Source organism: Thunnus maccoyii, chromosome 9 (genome assembly GCF_910596095.1).
Source record: "Thunnus maccoyii chromosome 9, fThuMac1.1, whole genome shotgun sequence".
Taxonomy (NCBI): domain Eukaryota; kingdom Metazoa; phylum Chordata; class Actinopteri; order Scombriformes; family Scombridae; genus Thunnus; species Thunnus maccoyii.
The window spans coordinates 34,730,376-34,754,264 of record NC_056541.1 but is presented as its reverse complement, the minus strand read 5'-3'; the positions used below and the strand labels follow the sequence as shown (position 1 = coordinate 34,754,264).

The window sequence follows — 23,889 nt, the reverse complement described above, 5'->3', positions numbered from 1 at the left end:
ACTCACACACACAAACACACACACACACACACACACACACACACACACACACATTTCTGCTGTATTCGTTGTTTCTCTTTGGTTTGATTTACAGACGTGATCGACGCTGCAGCATCATTTCCTGTCTTTAATTCTTTATTTCCAGCCGTATTTTCGGGGAAACTGTGAACTCTGAGTGTATATTAAGTGTCGTCCTCTTCCAGGGTGTGATGGAGAGCTTCCTGGGTACGGCTCTGGCTGGCTCTGTGTTCTGTCTCTTCAGCGGCCAGCCCCTTATCATCCTCAGCTCCACTGGACCCATCCTCATCTTTGAAAAGCTCCTGTTTGAATTCAGCAAGTGAGCCTCTTCAGAGCCAAATGACACTGCAGTAGGCAGACATCATGAGAGGACACCCTCGTTAATACCAATTAGAGGATTATTAGATAATCCCATCATGAAATGAATATCCTGGTCTACAGACTTGATTCTGTTATTGACTCTAGTCACACTCAGAGGTTTAAAGTGCTTTATATGTAGCCATCAAAAATCACTTTTATTTATTTTTATTTTATTTTATTTATTTTCAAGTTTTAACTAAAACATACACACCAATTAACAGCAGCAACAACAACAATAACAGAAAATCCCCCCCCCCCCCAACCATCATACAACAACAAACACTGCACTAGAAATGTAAATAAATATATATAATTTATACAGCAATATAATAGGAGATAAATAAATAACACATGTACATGAAACAGTCAGCTTTGCCTTCTAGGAACAAGCAAACAGGAAAGAATACAAAGGTTTCCAGACTTTGATTCATGACTGAGGTCAAAGGTCAGTTTCTCCAGATATCTGCATGTCGATCGCAGGAACAACAGACAGAAATGTGGTTTAACAGATAAAAGGAAGAAGACTTTGTAAACTGTATCAGTAACATCTTGCATCACAAAATATCTGGATGTGATCACATGACCAGAACAGAAACGTACCTTTATTTCCTGGAAGCAGACAGATGGAAGAGAAGTCCTGTTAGAACATTTTAAAATGTGTTCATCAGGAAAAATCGTTGCAAATCTTCAGAAGTAAAAGTTACCTCCAGGTCCTGCGATGGCATCAAAGAATCATGAGCTGAAGAATCACAGTAGATCTCTGAGAGTCAGTGACCAGTAAAATCTGATCAGTCCACTCCATCAGACCAGTGCTCCCAGTATGTGCCGGAAGAGGAGAACAAACAGAAATAATAGAAGGAATATTTAAATATTTGCTCCAAACAGCAGTGTCTTATAAATAATTACATCGTTATTGTGAGAATTTATGTGATCAATATTGTTAATAAAGAGATTTAAGCCAGCGAGGATAACATGCAAGAGATTTAGACTAATCAATAAAGAAACCTGTCTGTTCAGAACATCATATATTCAGGAACTGTATCTGGTTCAGATCTTTGATCTCAAGGCAGAAACTTTGAGGTTTAAAGACACGACTGAATCTAACGACCTGTCAAACTGCTGAGTAATTCATCTTCCTCGCTGCTGCATAGAGCACCACCTGCTGGAGGAACGTTTCTTATCGTAATTCACCCCCCCCCCCCCCCCCCCCCCCCCCCCGAATGAATCCAGACATTCTGATTAATACTCATTATTTACCGCTGTGCTCCTAATTAAAACAGTCACCACACAGTGAACTGCAGAACCACAAAATATGTAAAAACACAGTCAGTAGTTTCAGTTAATTAGCAGAAATACTAAACGACACTAATAGAAAATATTATAGGAAAACAAGTATGTTATATTTTCTTAATGCAGAGCTACTCAGCTTTAAAACATGAATAAAGTGCTTCACTAATGCTGCAATAAAGATTGGATGATTAAATGTGATCAGGACACTGATAGTGATAAAACCTGCAGCTCAGTGCACAAATGACACAAACTGTTGGTTGAGTCACCAGAAACCTGCAGAGATATTCATATATACTGTGTATAAACTAACTGACAGATGATGTTGATGACATCACACAGACCATAAGATGAGTGGAGTTGAATAAGTTAAATTTACAATAATAAAATATCATAAAATCACTGAAATTGTCATAAAATATTACAATGAAAGATGAATCTCCTCAGGAGTGTGAGTGGATGTCTGACCCAGAGCACCACAGTCCTGCGTATGTTCTTGTTATGAATACAGATAACATATGAATACATACCGGATATGACCTTTGACCTCTCCCTCCCAAAGGAACAACGGCATCGACTACATGGAGCTGCGTCTGTGGATCGGCATCCACTCCTGCCTGCAGTGTTTCCTCCTGGTGGCCACCGACGCCAGTTACATCATCAAATACATGACACGCTTCACGGAGGAGGGCTTCTCCAGCCTCATCTCCTTCATCTTCATCTCTGACGCCATCAAGAAGATGGTGGGCTCCTTCAAATACTACCCAATCAACACCAACTTCAAGCCCGACTACGTCACTGCGTACAAGTGCGAGTGCCTGGCGCCGGACCCGAGTGAGTTCACGCCTTGGCTCAGGGAGATACGGGAGGATTCTCCACAAGGAGGCGGCTCGTTTAGAGTTCAGTAGACTGACGTGACGAGCAGTTTCTCACTAATGCTGATGGCAATTAAGTAGTGATCACATTCACATCACCACCAATCATTTTCTGAAGCATACCATAGTTATAATGATTGATTTCCTGCTATTGGTTTCAGCTCATTTCACTATACAACTGATCCGTAACATCAGCTGCATTGTTTTCTTTAAACTGTGGACGAGCAGCTGCAAGCAGAAGCTTCTTTATGAAATCTCTGTTTTGGTGCGTTTAAGGACGCTTGTGTGTGGAACAGCCTATTTTTAATTCATGTTATTGTTTTCATGATGTTCATGATGATCACTGCTTGTCCTTTGCATTCTATTATCAACATGTTGTTCAGAAGTCGATGTTAAAGCTTTGACAGTGATTCTTGCTCACAGATGAAGTAAACATGATAACATTGACAAAATAAATGAATTTATGAATTAAATAAAGTTATTGTTAAAAGCCCTGAAAACATATTTTCTCAGTCAGCTTCTCATTATGAGCGACTGCGTCTTACATGAACACCAGTCAGGATTCAGCCACATCTGATTAAAAGTCTGATTACAGTTGTTGTGTTCAAAGTCCTGATGATCAGAATTATTTTAGATTTTTTTATTGTTCATTACAAATAATATTTAAAGATATTTCTGTTTATATTTGACTTTGCAGCTGTTTTAGACATGAAGGGACTTTAAGATTAATCATCTCAACAAGTAAGTTAATGTTCATAGTGAAATGAATGGAAACCAATAAACACCTGCAGGTGTGTTCATAAACGGTGGTTCATAATGTTTTAGTTGATTGGCTGAACATGTGAAACTGCAGGTTTGTCCTTTAGACGTGAAGTAAAACGATCTCATGTGTAACAGTCGGGATTCAGACCAGATGAATTTGGAGCTCTCGATGTTAAATGTTTTGTCTTTCTTATTCTTTTGGTGTGTTTTATTATAAACCATCGATAATGTTAATGTGACTTGTTAGAGTCGTGTATGTGGAACGAGTGTCTCTTGCTGCCATTTCAGGGTGTCAACATGTAATGTCACTCAGTTAAAGATGACCTGTGGAGATTTCCTGTAAACAAACAAAAGTTATATTAAGTGTTAAATGCAGTATGTTCCTCAAGTATTGAGTGCATTTCCTTTTCAAAAAACATGTACAAAGTGGATTTTTTAAACTATGTTAACTCCTGCATAGTTTACATCCTTGTTTGCTAGCTCGCAGTCTTCTTCTTCTTCACTGCACGTTACTGCGTACAAACAACAGCATGATGTGAATCGTTCCCCAGCACACGCGTGTTCTCAGCAATGCTACCAATAAAACAGAGACCATTGGTCCATAACGCCAACAGTAGTGAAATATGTCATAGGGTACCTTTAAGTTGAAAGGAAAACAACATCAATTCATCGTGAAAGTATCATAGTTCTTTGGTTTTATTGGTGTATGATGATTACCTGCTTGAAGTAGCTTCTGGTTTAATAAAATCCAATTTAAATTCCCTTCCATCATCACACTAATTCTCAAATGTTCACTAATGTGTTTACTACTTTTGAAAATTGCAGTAATTTGTGTTGACATTGATTTCTGTAACTGATTTGTCTCTTGTTTGTTTTCGCCATGCACAAACTATTTGGCTGCCGTCTCTCGGTGAGTACCTCTTTGTTCGTCTGCAGAGTGCTTTCTGCAATGTCCAGGAGCTGGATTCTCATAATGTTTTATGTTTCTTTTTCGTTCCCTTCTGTTTTCCTCCCAACCCCCCTCTTCATTTTCTGTCTCATTAACCTCCCTGTCTGTCTGTCCCTCTCCCGTCTATAAACAGTGGCTGCAATGATCTTCAATGGTTTAGTTCCAATGCCAGATAACAGCTCTAGTGTCTCTGGGGTAAGTGCTTGTTTTAATTCAATTTTCTTTTTTTTTTTGACTCTATTTTGGTGCATTGTATTTTAAGCTGAAAGTTTAAAGGGTTGGTGACATTTCAGCTTTTCCCCAGAATGAATTACAACAGGGGCTGTTTGAAGCCCAAACGGCAGCACTGGTTTGTTTACAGCGAACCCATGTTTCAACTCTGTCTGACGATGAAGTCGCTTCGCTCTCCTTTTTCTGTCCTTTGTTTGTTTCTCACCATCTGTCCCATCATCCTCGCTCACTCTCCTCCGTGGATCATAACTTCACATCTGTGCTGAATATTTTCACTGTCTCTGTTCACTTTTACCTCCATGTCTTTGTCAACATACTTCACTCTTCTTCATCCTCTCCTGTCTCTCCACCACTGCCACCCACCATCCCAGTTGAATGTGACAGCTCTGGACTGGAGCCAGCTGAGTAAGAAGGAGTGTCTGAAGTACGGAGGATCTCTGGTGGGAAACTCCTGCAAGTACGTCCCCGATCTGGCCCTTATGTCCTTCATCCTCTTCTTCGGCACCTACTCTATGACTGTCTCCCTCAAGAAGTTCAAGTTCAGCCGCTACTTCCCCACCAAGGTGACAAAACTACCTATTGATCGATCTGTCTATGTGTCTTATCTTTAAAAATACTCAGAGAACAGGCTCCAATCGAAGCGTGATGATTAAAAGGGAAATTAAAGGCGGCCTGTTGAGTTTCCTTTAGTTAGTTTACATTCACTGGTTCATCTTAAATCTCTCTTACTTTTTCTGTGAGGCTTGTTCATGTGAGTGTTCCTGATTTACCAAACTCTCTTAACTGCATCAAATTGCTTGTTTCAACTTGATAAATGACACCTGTTCATGAGATTAGATCATTAGAATAATTGGCTACCTGCTCCGCTCCGTTTGTGGGCGCGTTTCATTTCATAAAATATCACCCAAGAGTAAGAAGAACCACGAAGCTTTGAGTTCTGCTTTTGGAAATTAGCACACAGAAACAGAACTAGCAGTCTCAGAGGGTTCAGGGCCTCCCAAAACAATTAGAAAATATGAATACAGCTGCCAACGATATGTAATCAGAGCAATGTTGTATTGTGGCAGAAATAAGAAGGGAGGAGACGTTCCACTGTCAGGTGTTATAACGGCTGCATTAAGACCCTGAGGCAGCTGATCTGTCTCCGTCGCCATGCTGACGGATGTATCAGTAAATATAATGATGATAATGATGATACGATGAACAGATCATTGATGCATTAAGTTTATTTTAGCTACTTATTTTTAGTGGAATTTGTTTCCTTTAGATTAAGTTATAATATAATATCATGTTTTAATATTATAATAAAATATATTATAAGTCAAACAGGTTTGTGTTTTACTGTACATGATTCTTATGACAGGCTTTATAAACTGGTGACTGTGAGGAGTTTTCTAACTTACTGCATTACTTGTTTTTTTGCCATCACTGCCACAGACTGTTGATCAGTGAAACCATACATATAAAAAACATTGTTCCATATCAGTGGTCATAACCTCCTTATGGTACCTTTAAGATTCATTTAAATGCAAATAGTGAACACAATGCATGAATTCTGATATAAGAAGGGACAGATTATAACATGTGGTGCAATATTCTTTTTCCTTTGAGAAACTGAAACCAAAACAAGATGTAACAAGCAGAAATTAGCTGCAGACGTCTGGTTTATTGATAATTCATGTGGTTTTATCAGCACAGCGACCTGCTGTTGATTGTATAGCTGTGTTGTTACGATCCCCTCGGGCCCAACACCACCGTGCTGCTCACATCTGTCTACTGTCTGATCTCTAACAGGATTTGGATAGTCAAACATACAAAAAACTGATCCCTTCTTTTTCCAGACACAAGGATTATTGTTGACTCAAGCGAAGCCGGGCACAGCGCAGCTTTTTCAATATTTATGATTTGCCTCATATCAGACCTCGTCTCTGCTTTCACTTCTGCAAAGAAATGTCTGTTTCTCCTCTGAGCTGTTCTGACACTTTGTCTCTCTGTCTCCACCAGCTGAGGAAACTCATCAGTGACTTCTCCATCTTCATGTCCATCATGACGTTCGTGGGGCTTGACATGCTGATAGGCCTCAAAACGCCAAAGTTAATCGTCCCAACAGAGTTTAAGGTAGAGCCAGTAACTCTCAAACTACAGTTTCATTCAGAAATAAGACAGCTATTGGAAACAGAGTTATTGACAGGATGAATTAATGCAAATAGTTATAGTTATAGTCCCTGACACATCAGTCCTCATGGCTGCTGGTTTAATACGACAGTAAACGGTCCATGAAAAACAACGCAGCCACCAAACTAACATTTAATAAAGAAGTCCTTTTCACATCATGCCATCAGCAAACACGCTGCACTGCGTTGGGCACAATTAAAGAAGTCGGTTCCCTTCCTGAGAAGATGGAGGTGTGCAGCCGCCTGCAGCTCGCTGCAGTTGATCATTGTTCTGTTTCTCTCTTCAATATTTAAAAGCGATCAGCTGTCAAAATGTCTGGCATCCTCCTGTGACTGCTTTACAATGAAAGATGTGTTTCACCAGTTGAATGCTTTTAAAATGAAGCCGCAGCAGTGGGAAATGTTTAGTTTGCATTAGCAGTAATTATATCAGTAATTTAATACAGCTGTGATACGGCTGCAGCAGAGTGAACAGTAAATGCTGAGGCTGATATCAGTGAGATCATATTACAAACAGGAACGTTGGATAACTCGCTTAATTGTTTGCTGTGAGTCCTTTGAGAATGTGAAGTTCATTTGAATCCAGTGCAGTGGTGGACCTGCTACTCACTATGTAAACCACTGAATAAAGAGGTCATTACAGACTGGTTACTGATGAGGACCATTACGGGGTATAACTTTAAAGTACTGCTGGTCTTTCCTTTATGTTCTTGGTTTCTCAGACTAGATGAGCTGTGTTTTAAATAAAATGTCCTGTCATTTCCCACCAGCCGACTCGGCCGGGTCGCGGCTGGCTGGTGATGCCGTTCGGTAAGAATCCGTGGTGGGTTTATGTGGCCAGCTTCGTCCCCGCCCTCCTCGTCACCATCCTCATCTTCATGGACCAGCAGATCAGCGCCGTCATTGTCAACCGCAAGGAGAACAAACTGAAAGTAGGTGTGCTGTTGATGGAAATGGATTGATTATAGCAAAACAAGTCAAATCTTCTTCAATTTTCATTTGAATTCTGTTTATATATATATATGTGGTGGTATATATATATATATATATTGATGGCTAGTGTTCATCTCTCCTGATTGTTTTTATTAAATGTTGCTGCTGCTCATATGTTGCACTTTGACAAATTTATTTTGTTGTTATTTTGTTGCTTATTCTTGGTTTACGAGCTGATATTTGTTCTTGTAAAAGTGATTCTGTGTGTCTGTCGTCCCGGACAGAAAGGTTGCGGCTACCATCTGGATCTGTTCTGGGTGGGCGTCCTGATGGCCGCCTGCTCCTTCTTGGGCCTGCCGTGGTACGTCGCCGCCACCGTCATCTCCATCGCCCACATCGACTCTCTGAAGATGGAGAGTGAGTCGAGCGCTCCCGGAGAGCAGCCGCAGTTCCTCGGGGTCAGGTTGGTCCAAGGATAAATTAAATCACAAGACACAGAAATAAAAAGAAAACTGCAACTTGGGAAAAGAATCCCTTCAGGCTGCCAGCAGCAGTGTGACAGTATGAGAGAAACACTTTGCTAAGTCCTTTGTTCTGTAGCTGAAGTAGAAAGAGAGCTCGTGAAATTGACTTGACAGTCTCTTGTGTACATTTCATCATTGTCCAATATACAGAGAACAAAGAGTGACCGGTATTTTGGTGTTTGTTCTCACCGGAGTCTCCATCTTCCTCGCTCCAATACTTAAGGTATGAAGGACACTGTGGATGATTGACATGAGTCACATGAATCATTCATGGCTGTGAACTCTTTCCTGTTGCTTGTAATCAGGGTTGTAATGGAGGGCAAAGCCATCTGAGTTCAGGTTACTTTACCACTTTAGACTGACACGATTACAACATGAACACATGCTTTCCTGACAATATAATATATATAACTATATAATAATTATAAATATAGTATAATTTGTCCATATTAGGTGGTTTTTCTCCTTCTAGTGCTCAAAGTTCTCTGTCTGTTATTATTTTCCACCATATCACTGCCTATAGTGTAGGCAATTTAGCAACTTAAACACATTGCATTGTTGCAATATTAATAATAATATGAATAACAACAATAATAATAATAATAATATGAGTTTCTGTCCTTTCTGTCACGTGCAGTTCATCCCCATGCCTGTGCTGTATGGTGTCTTCCTCTACATGGGCGTAGCTTCCCTCAGTGGGATCCAGGTACGATGTCGCCAGATGGCGATCTTATTTATCATAATAAATTGAGTTATAGGGGCTGGACATCTTTCTTATTACAGTTTGACAGCAAGCAGGAATCAGCTTATTTAAATCTGCCAAGTAATCTAACAAGCAGGCAGGCAGACATGGTTGGTAGTGAAACCCTGGGTTGAATATATAAAGTGTACCTGTGGGTGCCTGGACTGTGTTTCTGATGGCGAGATGTCTCATTATAAGCGATATCTAGAGTAACAGAGTGGCATTTTGATGATTTTAACAACCTAAAGCTCAGGGCTGGGTGAGCAGGTGCTCCTCCAGAGCATACAAATCCCCCTCCAAATAATTTAGGATTAATCATTCATAGCACTGGTCTGCATGGAATTAACCTGCGCCTTTCAAACCTTTTCCTCCACTTCTGCCACCTGCTTCCATCCACAGTTCTGGGACAGGATTAAGTTGTACATGATGCCGTCCAAGCACCAGCCCGACTTCTCCTTCCTCCGCCATGTTCCTCTGAGGCGGGTACACCTGTTCACGCTGATCCAGATCATATGTCTGGCTGTGCTCTGGGTCCTCAAATCCACCTTCTTGGCTATCATCTTCCCTGTTATGGTACGTGATAGAAGAGACTGTTATTTATATTATGCTAAGGGGATTGTAGTGGAATTGCTACTAAAACACTGGACACAAAGACAGAAATAAAAGCACAGAATCTGAAGATTAATGAAGTTATTATTAATCAACAAGGAGACAGAACTCATTCCTCCGTCTCGCTATACAAAGTCAAACTGACCTTTTTATAGTCTTCAGAGACAAAGAAATGATCATCGATCGGTCAAATCATACAAGCTTATGATAAACATTTACATGCACATGTATGTTAGATAAGAGCCACATATAAGAGCCCCAAACTATATGTGGCCTTTGACCCCTTAACATGTTCTGTTTACTCCAAGGTACCTTATTTGGGCCTAAAAGAGAGGAGTTGGCCTCCAAAGACACATTCCTTCTCTCAGAAACATGCACACATGCAAAACTCTGCACATTAAAATGATAATTCAATCCTTTGGTCTTTGATTTCCTTTACAGGCGCTAAAACTTTACTGCCCCGTCCAAAGAGTATCTCTGTATATTTATAGATAGATCTATAGATATAGTATCTATTGTTGAGGGATCCTGTGTTGTTGTGTCTGTGTGGAGGAAGAGAAGCAGCTGTTTTTGCTTTAACATGCATGATGGATGTTAAGAAAGTTGGATATAATTTGATAATAAGAATAAAATCCAGGCTTCATCCAAGGATCAAACAGAGATGTGCTGCTGCTAAACTCTGCTGCTAAACACTATAGAGCCAGAAATCATCTTTCTTATATTGAACAAACCAGCATTTTCAAATGAAACATTCTTATCAAAAGTGATGCTAGTGCACGGCAAGAAACATGACATGAATGAAGGTTTAATGTCAATTTTAAATAGTGTAAACATGAGGAGAGGAGAGGAAGTGATCTGATTTCACTGTGTATATCTACCAGTGATTCATGTTAATGTCATCTGTAAATGCCATGCAGCTAAATCATGTGCAGATCATAACCTGGTTATGACATGAATGTTAATAAGACGTACAAACGAGGCCTGTGTGTCGGTGTATCTCTAACCCTCAGATCCTGGGTCTGATGGTGGTCCGCAAGATGCTGGACATGGTCTTCTCCCAGCATGACCTGGCCTGGCTGGACGACCTGCTGCCGGAGAAAGAGAAGAAGAAGAAGGATGACGACAAGAAGAAGGGGAAGGATAAAGAGAAGAAGAGGCCCAAACCGGACAACAGCGAGGAAGAGGTGAGAAACTTGAGCTTCTGCTGCCCCCTGCAGGAATAATGAATCATGAGGGGGATCTGAGTCTTTAATGTGTGTGTGTGTGTGTGTGTGTGTGTGTGTGTGTGTGTGTGTGTGTGTGTGTGTGTTTGTGTGTGTGTGTTTGTTTGTGTGTGTGTGCGTGTGTGTGTGTGTGTATGTGTGTGTGTGTGTGTGTGTGTGTGTGTTTGTGTGTGTGTGTGTTTGTGTGTGTGTGTGTGTGTGTGTGTGTGTGTTTGTGTGTGTGTGTGTGTGTGTGTGTGTGTTTGTGTGTGTGTGTGTGTGTGTGTGTTTGTGTGTGTGTGTGTGTGTGTTTGTGTGTGTGTGTGTGTGTGTGTTTGTGTGTGTGTGTTTGCTTGCAGGAGAAGTTCCACTCCTACTCAAACCATTCTCCCAGCTCAGAGTCGGACTTGGATCGCAGGTACTGTGTCCTCAAACTGCACATCCCCTACAAAGATCTCATCTATCCTGATGTTGCACAGTCTCACTGGGGAGCTTACTGCCAGCCTGCCGCCACACACGCTGCTCTCTAACACACACACACACACACACACACACCATCCATCACGCAGCCATAAACAAGCACCTGTTGTAAGTGAGTGCATGTGAACATTTACATGCACAGTAAATATAATCATTTAAAGGGTCGGTTCACCCAAACTACAAACAAAAAAAAAAGAAAACAACAAGTCATGTTTGACGAGGACTCACTACGGCAATACAACGGATGTATAATAGAATTTCATTTGTGTTGCTCACAGCATTTAAAACTTATTTATTATACATTATATAAACATATATATTATTTATTTTTCAATATGTCACTCTGTCATTCTGAAATAGAAAGCACTTCCAATGAAAACAGTATTTATTCAGAGTGAACGGAAACCCTGTGAGGTCAAAACAAATGTTTTAACCAATATGTCTGACTAAATAAAGGCTTTTAATATAACTCTTCTCTTTGCTCTGTCTGAAAGAGTGCCGGAAGAAAAATGTATTTTCTGTATCAGCTACTGGAAAGTCTCATTGCTTTTTTATTTGTTAAATGGTTTGAGCACCACAGACTAAATTCCACTGGTCAGCAGTGTGTATAGACAGAATGCAGAGTCATTTTTACTGTATATACTGTATATAAAGATGGACAACACATCACCACTTCCTCCCACCAACAGCCAGGTGAGTCCAGTAGCTGCAATAGAAAGATAAACCAGTCAAAACCAGTCAGTAACCAGCTAGTTAGAGCCTTAACCATTTTCACATTTTCTTTTGGATTGTGGGCTCTTAAAATGAAGCAGTGTCACAAGAAACGTGAGCTTTTTTTCTTCTATGACTATTAATTGTGAGGATTTTTAGAGCCCTAAACAGCTTAAATATGTATTTCACAAGAAAAAAGCAAATAAATAGAGTTTAATTTAAAGGACCAGTGTGTAAGATTTGGTGGCGTCTAGCAGAAATGGAATATAATATTCATGTTTTAATTAGTGTATAATCACCTGCAAATAAGAATCGTGTTTTCGTTACCTTAGAATGAGACTTTATATCTATATAGGTAGCGGGTCCTCTTTCACGGAGCCGCCATGTTGCACCGCCATGTTTCTACAGTAGCCCAGAAAGGACAAACATGTAGGTTCTCCTCTACACTTGGAAGGGGGGGGTGAGGGGTCGTCAGATGTCACTGAATCTTACATACTGCTCCTTTAAGTGAGAACAAAATAAATATCTTATTCTTTATTTTCCTTTAAATATCTGGGGACCTTCAGGGAGGTTAGAATATATAAATATATATGTTCTGTGTGATTTGGATGAATCAACCCTTTAAAGATCAATAATGTCTCCTCCAATATTTAAATGATGGCTACAAACACTAACTTTATTCTGGTTTGACTATTTGATTTTAAACTTAGCTCTTATTTTGTTGTTGCGTTGCATTATATTTAGTTTCCTCTAATATTTTCCCCCATGAAGAAGAAACTACTAGTTGTGAATGTTGTGTACTGTTTTAGTTTTATGACATGCCCTCTAAAAACACAGTGCCCTTCAGAACTCTTTTATTCCTTCCTTCACTGTCAGATTTTCAGATTAAATGTAACAACCGATGAACATTTAACTGTGTTTTCATCGTCCCTCATGTTTGGGCTCAGGTGTTTTTACATTCAGTCTCCTCTCCATGCACTTTAAGGCAATGCAGAACTTTGTAATGCTGTTAACTGTATAATCCTTGCTGCTACTCTTCCTGTGTCATGTGCTAAATGTCTCACAGTATGTGCACTGCGCTGCCCTTTGTACACACAACTGGACATGTTGTAACTCTTCCTTGATGTGTATTAGTTTATTCTGAAAGGCAGTGACTGTGAGCTGAAGGGTGATGAATGGAAATGCATGCTGTATAGTTTGCTCTTTGTTTAGATTAACATACAGTGTGTGTGGACTTTAAATAGAGAAATAAAACCTGAGGTGTGTTATGTTTAGTCTCTGGTGCATCTGGTCCATTTGGGAGCAGTAGAATTAGAGGATTTATTGTAGACCAGTTCAAACACAACTGTATCATCATCCACATGCAACAAGCATCATTGTTTTGGTTGTTTCTTTTTCCTCCATGTGCTGAATCTCTTTAGCAAATCAGCCACACCTGCATGTGAAACGTAGCTCGATCCTATTGTAGCTTCTCTGAACTCTCCTCCCCCGAACAGCTGATGAAGCCATAATTTATTCAGCACATGCTAAACATTTACCTTCATGGCCTCGGTGTTTCTTTTCTTCCTTTGTGGGAATTACTTATCATGTCTGCATTGCTTTGAAAGAGGCATGGTTTGGAATTGATTTAAGTGATTAAAATATTTATGAATTTGTTTTGTGACTTGCTGTCAAAAAAATATACAATGTACTTTTCTTTCTGCCTGCATTGATCATGATGCCTCACAAACTTATTAGTTTGGCAAAGTACCAGAAACTTAACTTAAACTTACCTGAGCTTCCACATAGAGTTCTGCATGTTTAAGCACAAAGTACCAGAGTACAAATACAATATTTACCTCTGAAATGTAAATACTCAAGTACCTCAAAGTTGTAGTAAAGTAAAGTACTTGAGTTAAAGTACTTTCCTCCATTGTTACTCTTTACAAATTGAACCTGATTCTAAATTTCCAGTGTGATAAAAACAAGCCCAGTCTCTTCCATTATTGTTCAAATAAGACAAACATTTGACAAATTCCAGTCTAAATGATCAAAACCTCATTTTCCAGTTTGGAAATTAATTTCAGACAAGTGATGAAATTGATCATCAGTGTTCTGTTAAAAATGTTTGCAAAGTGCAACAAACATGTTCCTACTTCCCAGCTTCTCCCATCCATCACTGCTTTACTCTGAATCCTTGAGTTACTCTCAGCCATAAGACGAGTCTTCCTTCCAGTCAATCCATGCAGCAGCTTTTCTAACACGTTAGTTAGTTAATTAGTCGTCTCTCATCAGCTGTCATGAGCTGCTAGTTTCTGGCTGTTGTCATCATGCCATGTGGCTGAGCTCCTTTGCCCTCCCCGGCCTCCACCCTCAAACCCTCAGTGTATTTGGCTGTGGGTGTGTATGGTAATTGGAGCTTGCCCTTCCTCAGCATCACCCTCCACCTGAAGATCTCCTGCCCGTCGTCTCCGGCCGTGCCTATGGGCCGAGGGATAGCCTGCCCCGTGCCCCAGGTCAAGATCGAGATGGAGTCAGACTACGACTCGGACATCGACCACCACCGGCCCCGGGACATGAGCAGCGAGACCACGTTATAAAGCAGAGACTCGATGTCTTGCTGACAGAGCAGCGCACAGTGAGGTGTGGGCAGACTACAGGACGCTGCACAGAGCCGCCGCCGCTGAGCCGCAGACGGTACGAGCTGGCACAGACCGCCAGCTTTGTGCAGACTGACACCTGAACAGACTGAAATAGGACTGAACCAGAACATTTAAGCTGCATCTGCTTTGAAACTGGTGCATTTATGAGAAATCTTTCTTGGAATACAATATTAAATACTGAATTTATTTATTTATTTATGTCTATGATGTAAATGGCCATAACGAGAAAGGAAATATTTATCTGTATGTGCTGTATAGGATCATATTTATACATAATAGGCATCTATTAATATTGTACTGTTGTTGTAATTACTATAAATCCAAACTAAACTTGAAATCAGTACATAAAATCATTTCACAGCAGCCTCTGTGTACAGAGTTTGATTTTGAGGCTTTTGATTTAATAACAGAACTAATTTACATGAAACTGTAAAATCAAGTGTACAAAGCCATGACTTTTCATTATGTTATTGTTTGCTGCATATTTGTCTTATGGTGTGTTTGAAGATGCTGTAGTGTGCCTCTGATCCCAGAGATCCAGCTCTCCTTTTACAAAAAGAAACAACCAAAAGTCCTGATGTTTATGTTGCAGGTTTATGTTTGTGTTTTTCCTCTCATGGACTCTGTATGAGAATATAATTAACTTCCAGCACAACAATTAAGAAATGCACACACACACATATAGGATATTCTTGAATTGACAGATATAATTTATGTAATTAAAAATATTCTAAATTATGTGTGTTATGTTATATGTGTTGTTTTGTGTTGAACATTGTGATTTTTATGCTGCGACAGCTGTGGCAGTGACAGTACTAGCAGTAATGACAGTATTACAGCATATGATCACCTGTCTCATATCACCAAAGTAAAGGTTGCCCTCAGTGAAGTCGTTGCCCAGGGAAACATTGAGGGTGACCTCTGCGTTGTCATAGTGGTAGCTCAGGTACACGTCTTCATTTATGTCATATTTGACCACAAAGGCCTTGTGGCTGTCCAGACAGCGCCCCCCACAGTCCGGGTAGAGCAGGGAGGTGAGCGGATGCAGGTACTGCTGGCGAAGAGGTGTGATGAAGCCCTCGTCAAAGCCCAGTTCATTCAGGAGGATCTGGACCGAGAGAGAAAATGAGACGTAGATCATGAATAAAATGATTTATAGATGATGCGGCCCTCATGTTTCATTCTCTGACCTTCTCATGATTATACATATTTCAGTCAGAGCTTTAACATTTTATAGCCTCCTAATTTAAGGTTTTTACTGAAGCTCGGCTTAAAATCACAGAACGCAATGAATGTTTTAAAGAATGCTGTGAAATAACCCGACATTCCCTGACTTTCCTGGAAAAATCATCAAAGTCCCTGCATGTACCTGCCTGGAATACACCTCTCATATTTCATGGACTTCCAGATACTTTATGACTGATGGGACCACAGCAAGCCAAACATTCAAATGTCACGGCACAATGAAGATGAAATCTGAATGACTGAGCAGTGATTAAATGCTGTTTTAAGGGTGTTTCAGCCAGTAGAAATGGAAACTTTACCCCGTAGTGGTTCATGGTGTTGGGTCTTCCTTTAGGGGCTGAAGACTGCTCAAAGTGCTCCAGCTCCTCCACCAGCTCCTTGCAGAAGCTCTTCTCAAACACAGGAAAGCGATACACCCTCGGAGCTTAAAGACGGTGCAATAAATCAAAGATGCAATGCATCATTTTAAGTAACTATGATGTCAATATAAACACACCAGATCCACGACTTCCGTCCTTGCACGATGAAATAATGCATGAAATTACCAACTAGACTCACAACTCAATTGTTTAAGCACATTTTCTGAAATACAGTTGACAGTATTCCAGCTTTCATAACTGAGCTTCAACAAGCAAAGCTCTGAACACAAAACTCGTAATACTCGACTTCACATCTCATATAGCACACAAAATGAAAACTGCTCTCTCAAATGGAAAACTAATTTCATCAAAAGAGAGTCTGCGTTGGTGATTTCATGAGCAAAACTGTGCAATTCATTTTGAAAACTTTCATTTTATAAGTTAAATATGCTGCACTGTAAGATAATAATCAGTGTTTTGACAGCAATCAAAGAGAAAGAAAGATTTTTTCTGCCTTACATATTTAATGTCTGGCGGTGAAGTCATCATGTAGCAGAGCTGCCCACAAGAAAACTGTTGTGAAAACTGATTCAAAGCAGTCAGAAAATTGTGTAATATGCTGAATTTATTTCCATATCAAACAGTGATACTGAGGCTCGGAAACATCTGAGTGCTTTCAGTTTCTTGTTTTCTGTTCTAACTCAGCCTTGTGTGGCATAACGGATCCTGTTTGTTGTCAACAAAACTATGAAAAGCAGCTCTTATAACGGCCACTGTGTATTCAAAGTGATCTACTTCTCATTGGAACTTCACCCACTGAGAGGATATCAAAGCACTTTGCAGCTCACCTGCTTCTTCCTTCTTCACTGGCGTCGCTGCTGCGACACAACTCAACAATCTGCTTGAACTTTGGAGCGAGGTCGGACTCCTGAGGAGAGTCAGAGAGCAGATCTGTCTCAGCGAGCTGTTACTCATACATTATTATTATTTTCAGTCATAAATATGTTTTTACAATGCCAGATGTTCATATTAAACATGGCCAAAGTGTCAGATAAGGTATGTAGAAGTAGATGGTTTCCAGTGTTTTTTTCTACTTTCAGCCCGAGCTGATGTCGGCTCGTGACAGATTTCTTTATATGGTCATCTGCTCCACGCACAGTGCACGAGTTCACTGCTCCGCTCCAATAACATTATGGTATTTTTCCATTGTTTTAGGGGTAGTCATGCCAAGCCATGACTCAAGTTGAGCTGACATGCTGTGAATGTTTTTCAAATAACAAATCACTGACTCCTGTCATTAAGTCATTTAAAAGCTTTTAATTTGAAGCAATAAATCAGGTGTGTTGGGTTTGCATCGGCATTAACTTAACATCAAGCCTCCAGGAACAGCGCAGGGTTTTTGACATGGTGGCCAAACCGTGTAATTACAACATGATGTGATGCTTTTGGGCCCAAAATGACTTTTTCCCGTAGACTTTCATGTTAAAGACATGTCTGTAAATCAGCAGATGCATTTTTTTGAGGGTCACAACCAACATGAAATGGTTCATTTCACATTTTGAAAGTCTAGAAGAGAAACACGATTTAATTTTTTATCCCCATTCAAGTTAGTCAGAAGGCGAAACCGGCGGTTACCCGTCTCGGCCGGCGGAAGTCTAGTGAGCATGCTCCATAGAGTGAGCGCAATATGTTTTCATCCGGGTCATTTTCACAGCAGGAAGTGGCATTTTTGGATTTGGCCAATCGGAGCAGAGCGGGCTCATCAGGAGGCGGGCCTTAAAGAGACAGGAACTAAGGCTGCCTGTTAGAGACAGAGGCTGAACTGAGGGCCAGTATAAGTTTTTTGAACTATGAATCATGCAGAGCTACTGTAGTGGAGTCCCAGAATAAAAATATAGAACTGGAAATGAGCATAATTGGTCCCCTTAAATGAAAGCATCAGTGGTGGCTGCTGCAGTAAAGACCTGCAGACGGTGGACATGAGGATGGAGCGGCTGGTACGTCTTATATAATAGCGGCTCTCTCTGCAGACGTCACAGCACAGTCTGAACAACGACGAGCCAAAGACTGTTACAGTATAACAGCATGTTTATGTTATGGTTGCATAGAATCACAATGCATCATATTTAAACTTCTCTCTGAAAACCAAGCTTGAAAAAACTAAATATGGATTTGGTTTTAAAAGAAGATCCCCTCCAGGCATGTTTTATGATATGTAAATACTCTGCCACAGGAGGGAATATTGTAAACAAACACAACTGAACCATAGCAATTAAATACGGAAAATTATTCATCTTGTTTTCTATGAATGTCCTGAGAATTAATCTGTTGTGTGTTTGTCGGGAAATAAGCAGCAAGGCTCAACAACACCAGGTGTGTAAAACAAAATATAGTCCTATTTTATCTATTTTATTTATTTACAACTTAACAACGTAACAAATTATTTTTTCAAAATACAAAAATAGGAAAACTAGAAAAAAGTACTTTCAAAAACGAGCCTTTAACTCAAACTGAGGTTCACTAAACAAACAGCAACTGAACTCAATAAAACTGACATGACGGAAGGTTTATACACACAATAAACAATTAACTCTATATCACACATTAACCTTCATCTCAACAAAGATTTAAATCAAGAAACTATTTACAGCTCAACTAACTGTCAAAGCAAGAAAAGTAAAGCAATTAAAGTTAACTGGATCCTGAGAGGCAGACTCCCGTCTGGTGCTTCCTGTTGGCCTCATCCACTTCCTGTCTGCCGCAGTATCAGAGGCCATCTTCACCGGTAGTAAAGTATGATTTAATGCAAGCAAGACATATTAATGACAGAATGTTAACCAGAATGCGTGCACTCAAATTAGCAAACAAACTGTCAATAATAAAAATAAATCTCTGATTCCTGTTGATCAGGGTCGGGGTTATTGATCTTGGGCTTCAGGGAACAGTAATAGAGATTTTTCACCATGTTCTGACATTTTATAGTCCAAACAACTTCTCTGGTAATTGAGAAAATCAATAATAAAAATCATTATTGCAGATGAAAAACTAGGAAAACTGAGGATAAGAATAAACGGCGGAACAAGAGGAGATGAAGGAGGACGAGAGAAAATACAATACAAGAAAGGAGAAGCTGAGCGACAAGGACGAGACATGGAAAAAGAGATGGGAGGAAGAAAAAAACAGAAAGAGAAGACTGGGAGAAGAGAAAGCAGGAGGAGGAGATGCAGGGAACAGCAGGAAAGGTCGAGAAAGACAAGTAAGATGGAGAAGATGAGGGAAAGAGGGATGAAAAGATGGAAGTGCAAAAGGAATATTCAGGTGAAGAAGGAGGAGAAGAAGAGGAAGAAGTTTGTTGGAGGAAAAAGAGGAAGGAGTAGAAGGAACACGGATAAGGAGTCTGAAGTGTAGGACTCCACCTGGTGGCCATGAAGCAAACTGCATGTATATTTAACCTCACTGACTCTAGTTGTACTGAGACTGAGACAGGGGTCAGACTGACCTCTGACCCCTGACTTCTTTTCTGCTGTTTGCATTTGCATTCATAAATCTTAAAACTTAAAAATCCTGTAAATAGATCTGATATAGACAAACATGACAAGTTTACGAAGTTAAAGTCTCAACAAATCCAGGTGATTTATGCTCGAAGTTCTGCTGTAGATATAGAGATGATTTATAGTTCATCATCAGATTTCTCCTCTTGATGGCATCCCTGCAACACTTTACAGATATATCAAGTGATCAGGCCATCGTGTGCTTTAATTATATTCTCTACCAGTGGTGGAAAGTAACTCAGTACATTTACTCAAATACTGCACTTAAGCACAGTTTAGAGGTACTTGTACTTTACTTGAGTATTTCCATGTGATGCTACTTTCTACATTTCAGAGGGAAATATTGTACTTTCTACTCCACTACATTTATTTGACAGCTTTAGTTACTTTTCAGATGAAGATTTGACACAATGGATAATATAACAAGCTTTTAAAATACAACACATTGTTAAAGATGAAACCAGTGGTTTCCAACCTTTTTGGCTTTTGACGTCTTACAAAAAGCAGTGTGTAGTCGGGGTCACATTTCACATGTCTATGAGTTGTTAATAGCTCCACCAAATAGTGATTTTTCCCTCTAAACTTCTCACATGCTTTCATTTCAATAAATGTTCAAATGATCCAATATTTCAGCAAAAATCAAAGATTAGAGAAAAAGTCCAAAAACTGAAAACAGATTTGTGTATCAGAACTTTGTTTTTTCTTCTTTCCTCTCCCATTAATCATCTCACCACCCCTCAGATTTATCTGCTGACCCTTTGGAGGGGCCCCACCCCTAGGTTGGGAACCACTGGACTAAACTAGCTAACTGTATATAAAATAGTGTAAACTAGCTCCACCTCCAGCAGCTACAACAGTAACATGCTGCTCTAACACTGATGCTTCACCATTAATAATCTAATGATGTCATATATAATAATATATCAGTCAGAGGGACCAAACCACTACTTTTACTGCAATACTTTAACTACATCAAGCTCATAATACTTATGTACTTTTACTACAATACTTTAACTACATCAAGCTCATAATACTTATGTACTTTTACTGCAATACTTTAACTACATCAAGCTCATAATACTTATGTACTTTTACTGCAATACTTTAACTACATCAAGCTCATAATACTTATGTACTTTTACTGCAATACTTTAACTACATCAAGCTCATAATACTTATGTACTTTTACTGCAACACTTTAACTACATCAAGCTCATAATACTTATGTACTTTTACATAAGTAGGACTTTTCATGAAGTACTTTTACTTGTAATGGAGTATTTGTACATTGCTGTATTGGTATTTTTACTGCGGTAAAGGATCGGAATACTTCTTCCACCATTGTTCCACTGTTGTTTACGTTCTCCATTATTATTTGTGATACAGAGTGATGGTGAGCTACACAAGTACTTCTACAACCTGAGTTACATCCAGGTAACAGTTTCTCCTGAATATGAGTCGACTGTTGTTTGTTGACATGTATTCATTCCCTGTGATAGAGAGCACAAGGTTTGCAGTAAAACTTAACTATAAACAATCTTCTCTGACATCAGAAACTGAAATCCAGCTTTAACGGGTCTCCAGGTCATGAATCTTCAGTCAAAATATAACAACAGCAACAACAACAACAACAACAACAACAACAACAGGGTACCTGACTGGCTTACTATCACCACGTCCATCATTCTTTGTTTTTATTTAACTAGTTAATCAATATTTAACACACAGAAAATATAAACTTTCAGTAAAGTTGACATGACAGGAAAATGAAATAAATCATAAGACAAACTTTGCTTATGATTCAACCATAAAACACAACATCCACACATTACTGTTGTAGAAGCACCTTTCACAGACTGTAATGATTAACTGCCAGCTATTCAATTAATCACCAACTGTTTGGATAAACGATTAATCATTTAGTCTTTTTTTTAAGAAAAAAATCTCCAAATTCTGTGATTGCAGCTTCTCATATGTGAACATGTTCTGGTTTCTTTAGTCTCTGTGACAGTAAACTGAAGATCTTTGAGTTGTGGATAAAACAAGACATCAGAGGACGTCGTCTTGGCTTCAATTTATAGACCAAACAATCAATTAATTGAGAAAATAATCAACAGATTAATCAATAATGAAAATAATCAGTAGGTGCAGTGTTATGTGCCGCACATTAAAATATGTGCAAGACGTCACAGATTTTTCTGATCTCTACATTTAACAGTGAACTAACACCTCGACTCATTTTAATTTAACACATGAAGAATCAGTGACTGTGAGAAGATGAAGCTGCAGCCTGGATGAACCTTCTCTCATGAAACTCGACGGAGCGGTGAAAATAAATCATGAACATACGGCGCTGAAGCTCAGCTGCTGCTTCTGCTGTGTGAGTCGAGCCATGAAAGAGGCCATTAAACCTTTATTGACACCTTGGTATGACTGCAGGGCTGCAGCCTGGAGGAGCAGGAGGGGAAAAGGTGGAGAAGATAGAGCTCAACAAGGTTACAAAGGAGAGCCTCAACTGCCAGAAGGTGCTAAAACATTAAAATTCCTTGTTTATTATACAGTCTGTGGGCTAGAAGACATCTGTTACTGCTACCAACTAACATCGGTGATGAAATATTGACAATGTCTGCAGAGAAACGGTGTAAATCTCACTGAGGAGGCATCTGGACATGAACCAGAGACCAGAGACCAGAGATCTGCAGTGAAATGCTTTACCACCGAACTGTACTGACTGACAGGACCTGACCTCAGTGTGTTTGAGAGAAAATAGCTGAAAAGTATCCTGTTATTGCTTCATGTGGCCACAGCGGCCGCTGTTGAGCAGCTGTTACGTTACGTACTCTCGTTTTACGTAAAGATGACATCAAAGTGTCTGATTCCTGCTGGATTACTCATCAGATCCAGTGGATGTTGAACTTCCTCTCCATCTGCTGTTCCTCGAGCTTCTGAATCTCTGTTACAATTATTTAACATTTTCTAAATTGATTTAATGTCCTCATCCACTCAAAAATGTCTTTTTTCTTCATTCAGATCACTGGAGGTAAACGGACAAACTACGTCACTGAAGAGTGAAAACGTTTCACCTTTTATAAACAACATATGACTTCCTTTAGGGGGCATATGGATTTGAACCAGAGACCTCTTGATCTGCAGTCAAATGCTCTACCACTGAGCTATACCCCCACCTCCTCATAGGAGACAACAGAGTTTCCAGTTTGCTCCAGTTCCCATCATCCTGTCTGTCCTCCACAGAGCAGAGACCCTGTTCCTGACCTCAGCTTCATACCCCGTCCAGGTGGAAACCAACCAAACAGCAGCTGTCCGTCCAGAGCAGCGTCTCAAGTGTGATATGACGTATAATCTCCAGGATTTAGTCCACAGGGGACAGTGTTGAGTCCATTCACTGTTTGACTTATGAATCATAACTCAAACTTCATCCCCTTGTTCATGTGTTCATGTGTTCATTTGATCAAACACTTGATTCACTTACAAGATAAACTGCAAACAAACAAACCTGCCTTCCCTCGTCTTTGTTACAGCGTCAAGTGCTTTGATTATTTTAGGTGACAAGAACACTTTTAATTTGGTAGGTGATGAAATATTGATTTTAAATTGACTAATGTGTCACATACATTTCCTCTTTTTAGCTCAGAGCTCAAAACAAATACTAATAAATAGCTCCTGCAGTTAGCATGCTAACATACTGAACATTATACCTGCTGAACATCAACATGTTAGCTTTGTCACTGTTAGCATGTTAGCATGTTGGCCTCATTCATTTAAACACAGCTGAGTCTAAGCAGAGCCTCTCAGAGTTTATATTCACATATATTAATGCTGTCCGTCTCTCAGGAAACATGAAGCTCTGCAGCTCTCAGCAGGAAGAGATGCCTCCACCTCTGACTGCTCAACTAAATCCACTGATGAAAGTTTTTCTTCTGGCTGCCTCCTTTTGCAAAATAGAAGCTCAAAGTAGTGTGATCCTGCTGGCTGCTTCTATCCTGACTGATGACCTGTTAGTATTTATTTATACATTTACTGACTGCAAAGTTATTTTACTGTTAGGATTCATCTGTGGAATGATTGCTTTAATTAAGTGATTAATAGTTCAGTCTGTGAAATGTCAGAGGTATTTTAGTTTACAGTAATATAAAACAGAGGAAAACAACACATGCTCACATTAGATGAGCTGGAACCAGAGAAACCAGTAAACCAGTAAAAACCACACAGAGTCG

The 23,889-nt window shown here is 39.7% G+C and overlaps 2 protein-coding genes and 1 non-coding gene across 3 annotated transcripts in view; 1 reads left to right on the top strand and 2 right to left on the bottom strand.

Annotated features, from left to right (window-relative positions):
• Window positions 1–15,195, top strand: part of slc4a5a (solute carrier family 4 member 5a) — a 35,627-nt gene extending 20,432 nt beyond the window's left edge. The window contains exons 14-26 of the mRNA XM_042421375.1: window positions 204–337; window positions 2,228–2,499; window positions 4,412–4,446; window positions 4,854–5,045; window positions 6,487–6,600; window positions 7,427–7,588; window positions 7,874–8,052; window positions 8,264–8,336; window positions 8,751–8,819; window positions 9,255–9,428; window positions 10,475–10,648; window positions 11,026–11,084; window positions 14,271–15,195. Of these exons, the coding sequence (XP_042277309.1) occupies window positions 204–337; window positions 2,228–2,499; window positions 4,412–4,446; window positions 4,854–5,045; window positions 6,487–6,600; window positions 7,427–7,588; window positions 7,874–8,052; window positions 8,264–8,336; window positions 8,751–8,819; window positions 9,255–9,428; window positions 10,475–10,648; window positions 11,026–11,084; window positions 14,271–14,436 (1,803 nt within the window). The 3' untranslated portion in view covers window positions 14,437–15,195. The remainder of the gene's footprint in view (window positions 1–203; window positions 338–2,227; window positions 2,500–4,411; window positions 4,447–4,853; window positions 5,046–6,486; window positions 6,601–7,426; window positions 7,589–7,873; window positions 8,053–8,263; window positions 8,337–8,750; window positions 8,820–9,254; window positions 9,429–10,474; window positions 10,649–11,025; window positions 11,085–14,270) is intronic.
• Window positions 15,196–15,283: 88 nt separating this feature from the next.
• LOC121904562 (2-oxoglutarate and iron-dependent oxygenase domain-containing protein 2-like) lies at window positions 15,284–17,078 on the bottom strand. Its single transcript, XM_042422367.1, has 3 exons — window positions 16,952–17,078; window positions 16,044–16,168; window positions 15,284–15,607 (listed from the first exon to the last, which is right to left on the bottom strand). Exons 1-3 carry the CDS (start codon window positions 17,076–17,078, stop codon window positions 15,284–15,286), a joined length of 576 nt encoding a protein of 191 aa, XP_042278301.1.
• A 5,687-nt stretch (window positions 17,079–22,765) lies between these two features.
• On the bottom strand, window positions 22,766–22,837 carry trnac-gca. The gene has a single exon. It is a non-coding gene; the product is annotated as a tRNA-Cys (tRNA).
• Window positions 22,838–23,889: the final 1,052 nt, after the last annotated feature.

Coding starts and splice junctions, on each gene's coding strand:
- LOC121904562 (XM_042422367.1), bottom strand. CDS start 17,078: ATGAGTAACAGCTCGCTGAGACAGATCTGCTCTCTGACTCTCCTCAGG. Junction 16,169..16,951: donor AGTGAAGAAGGAAGAAGCAG/GTGAGCTGCAAA, acceptor ACCGTCTTTAAG/CTCCGAGGGTGTATCGCTTT. Junction 15,608..16,043: donor ACACCATGAACCACTACGGG/GTAAAGTTTCCA, acceptor CTCTCGGTCCAG/ATCCTCCTGAATGAACTGGG.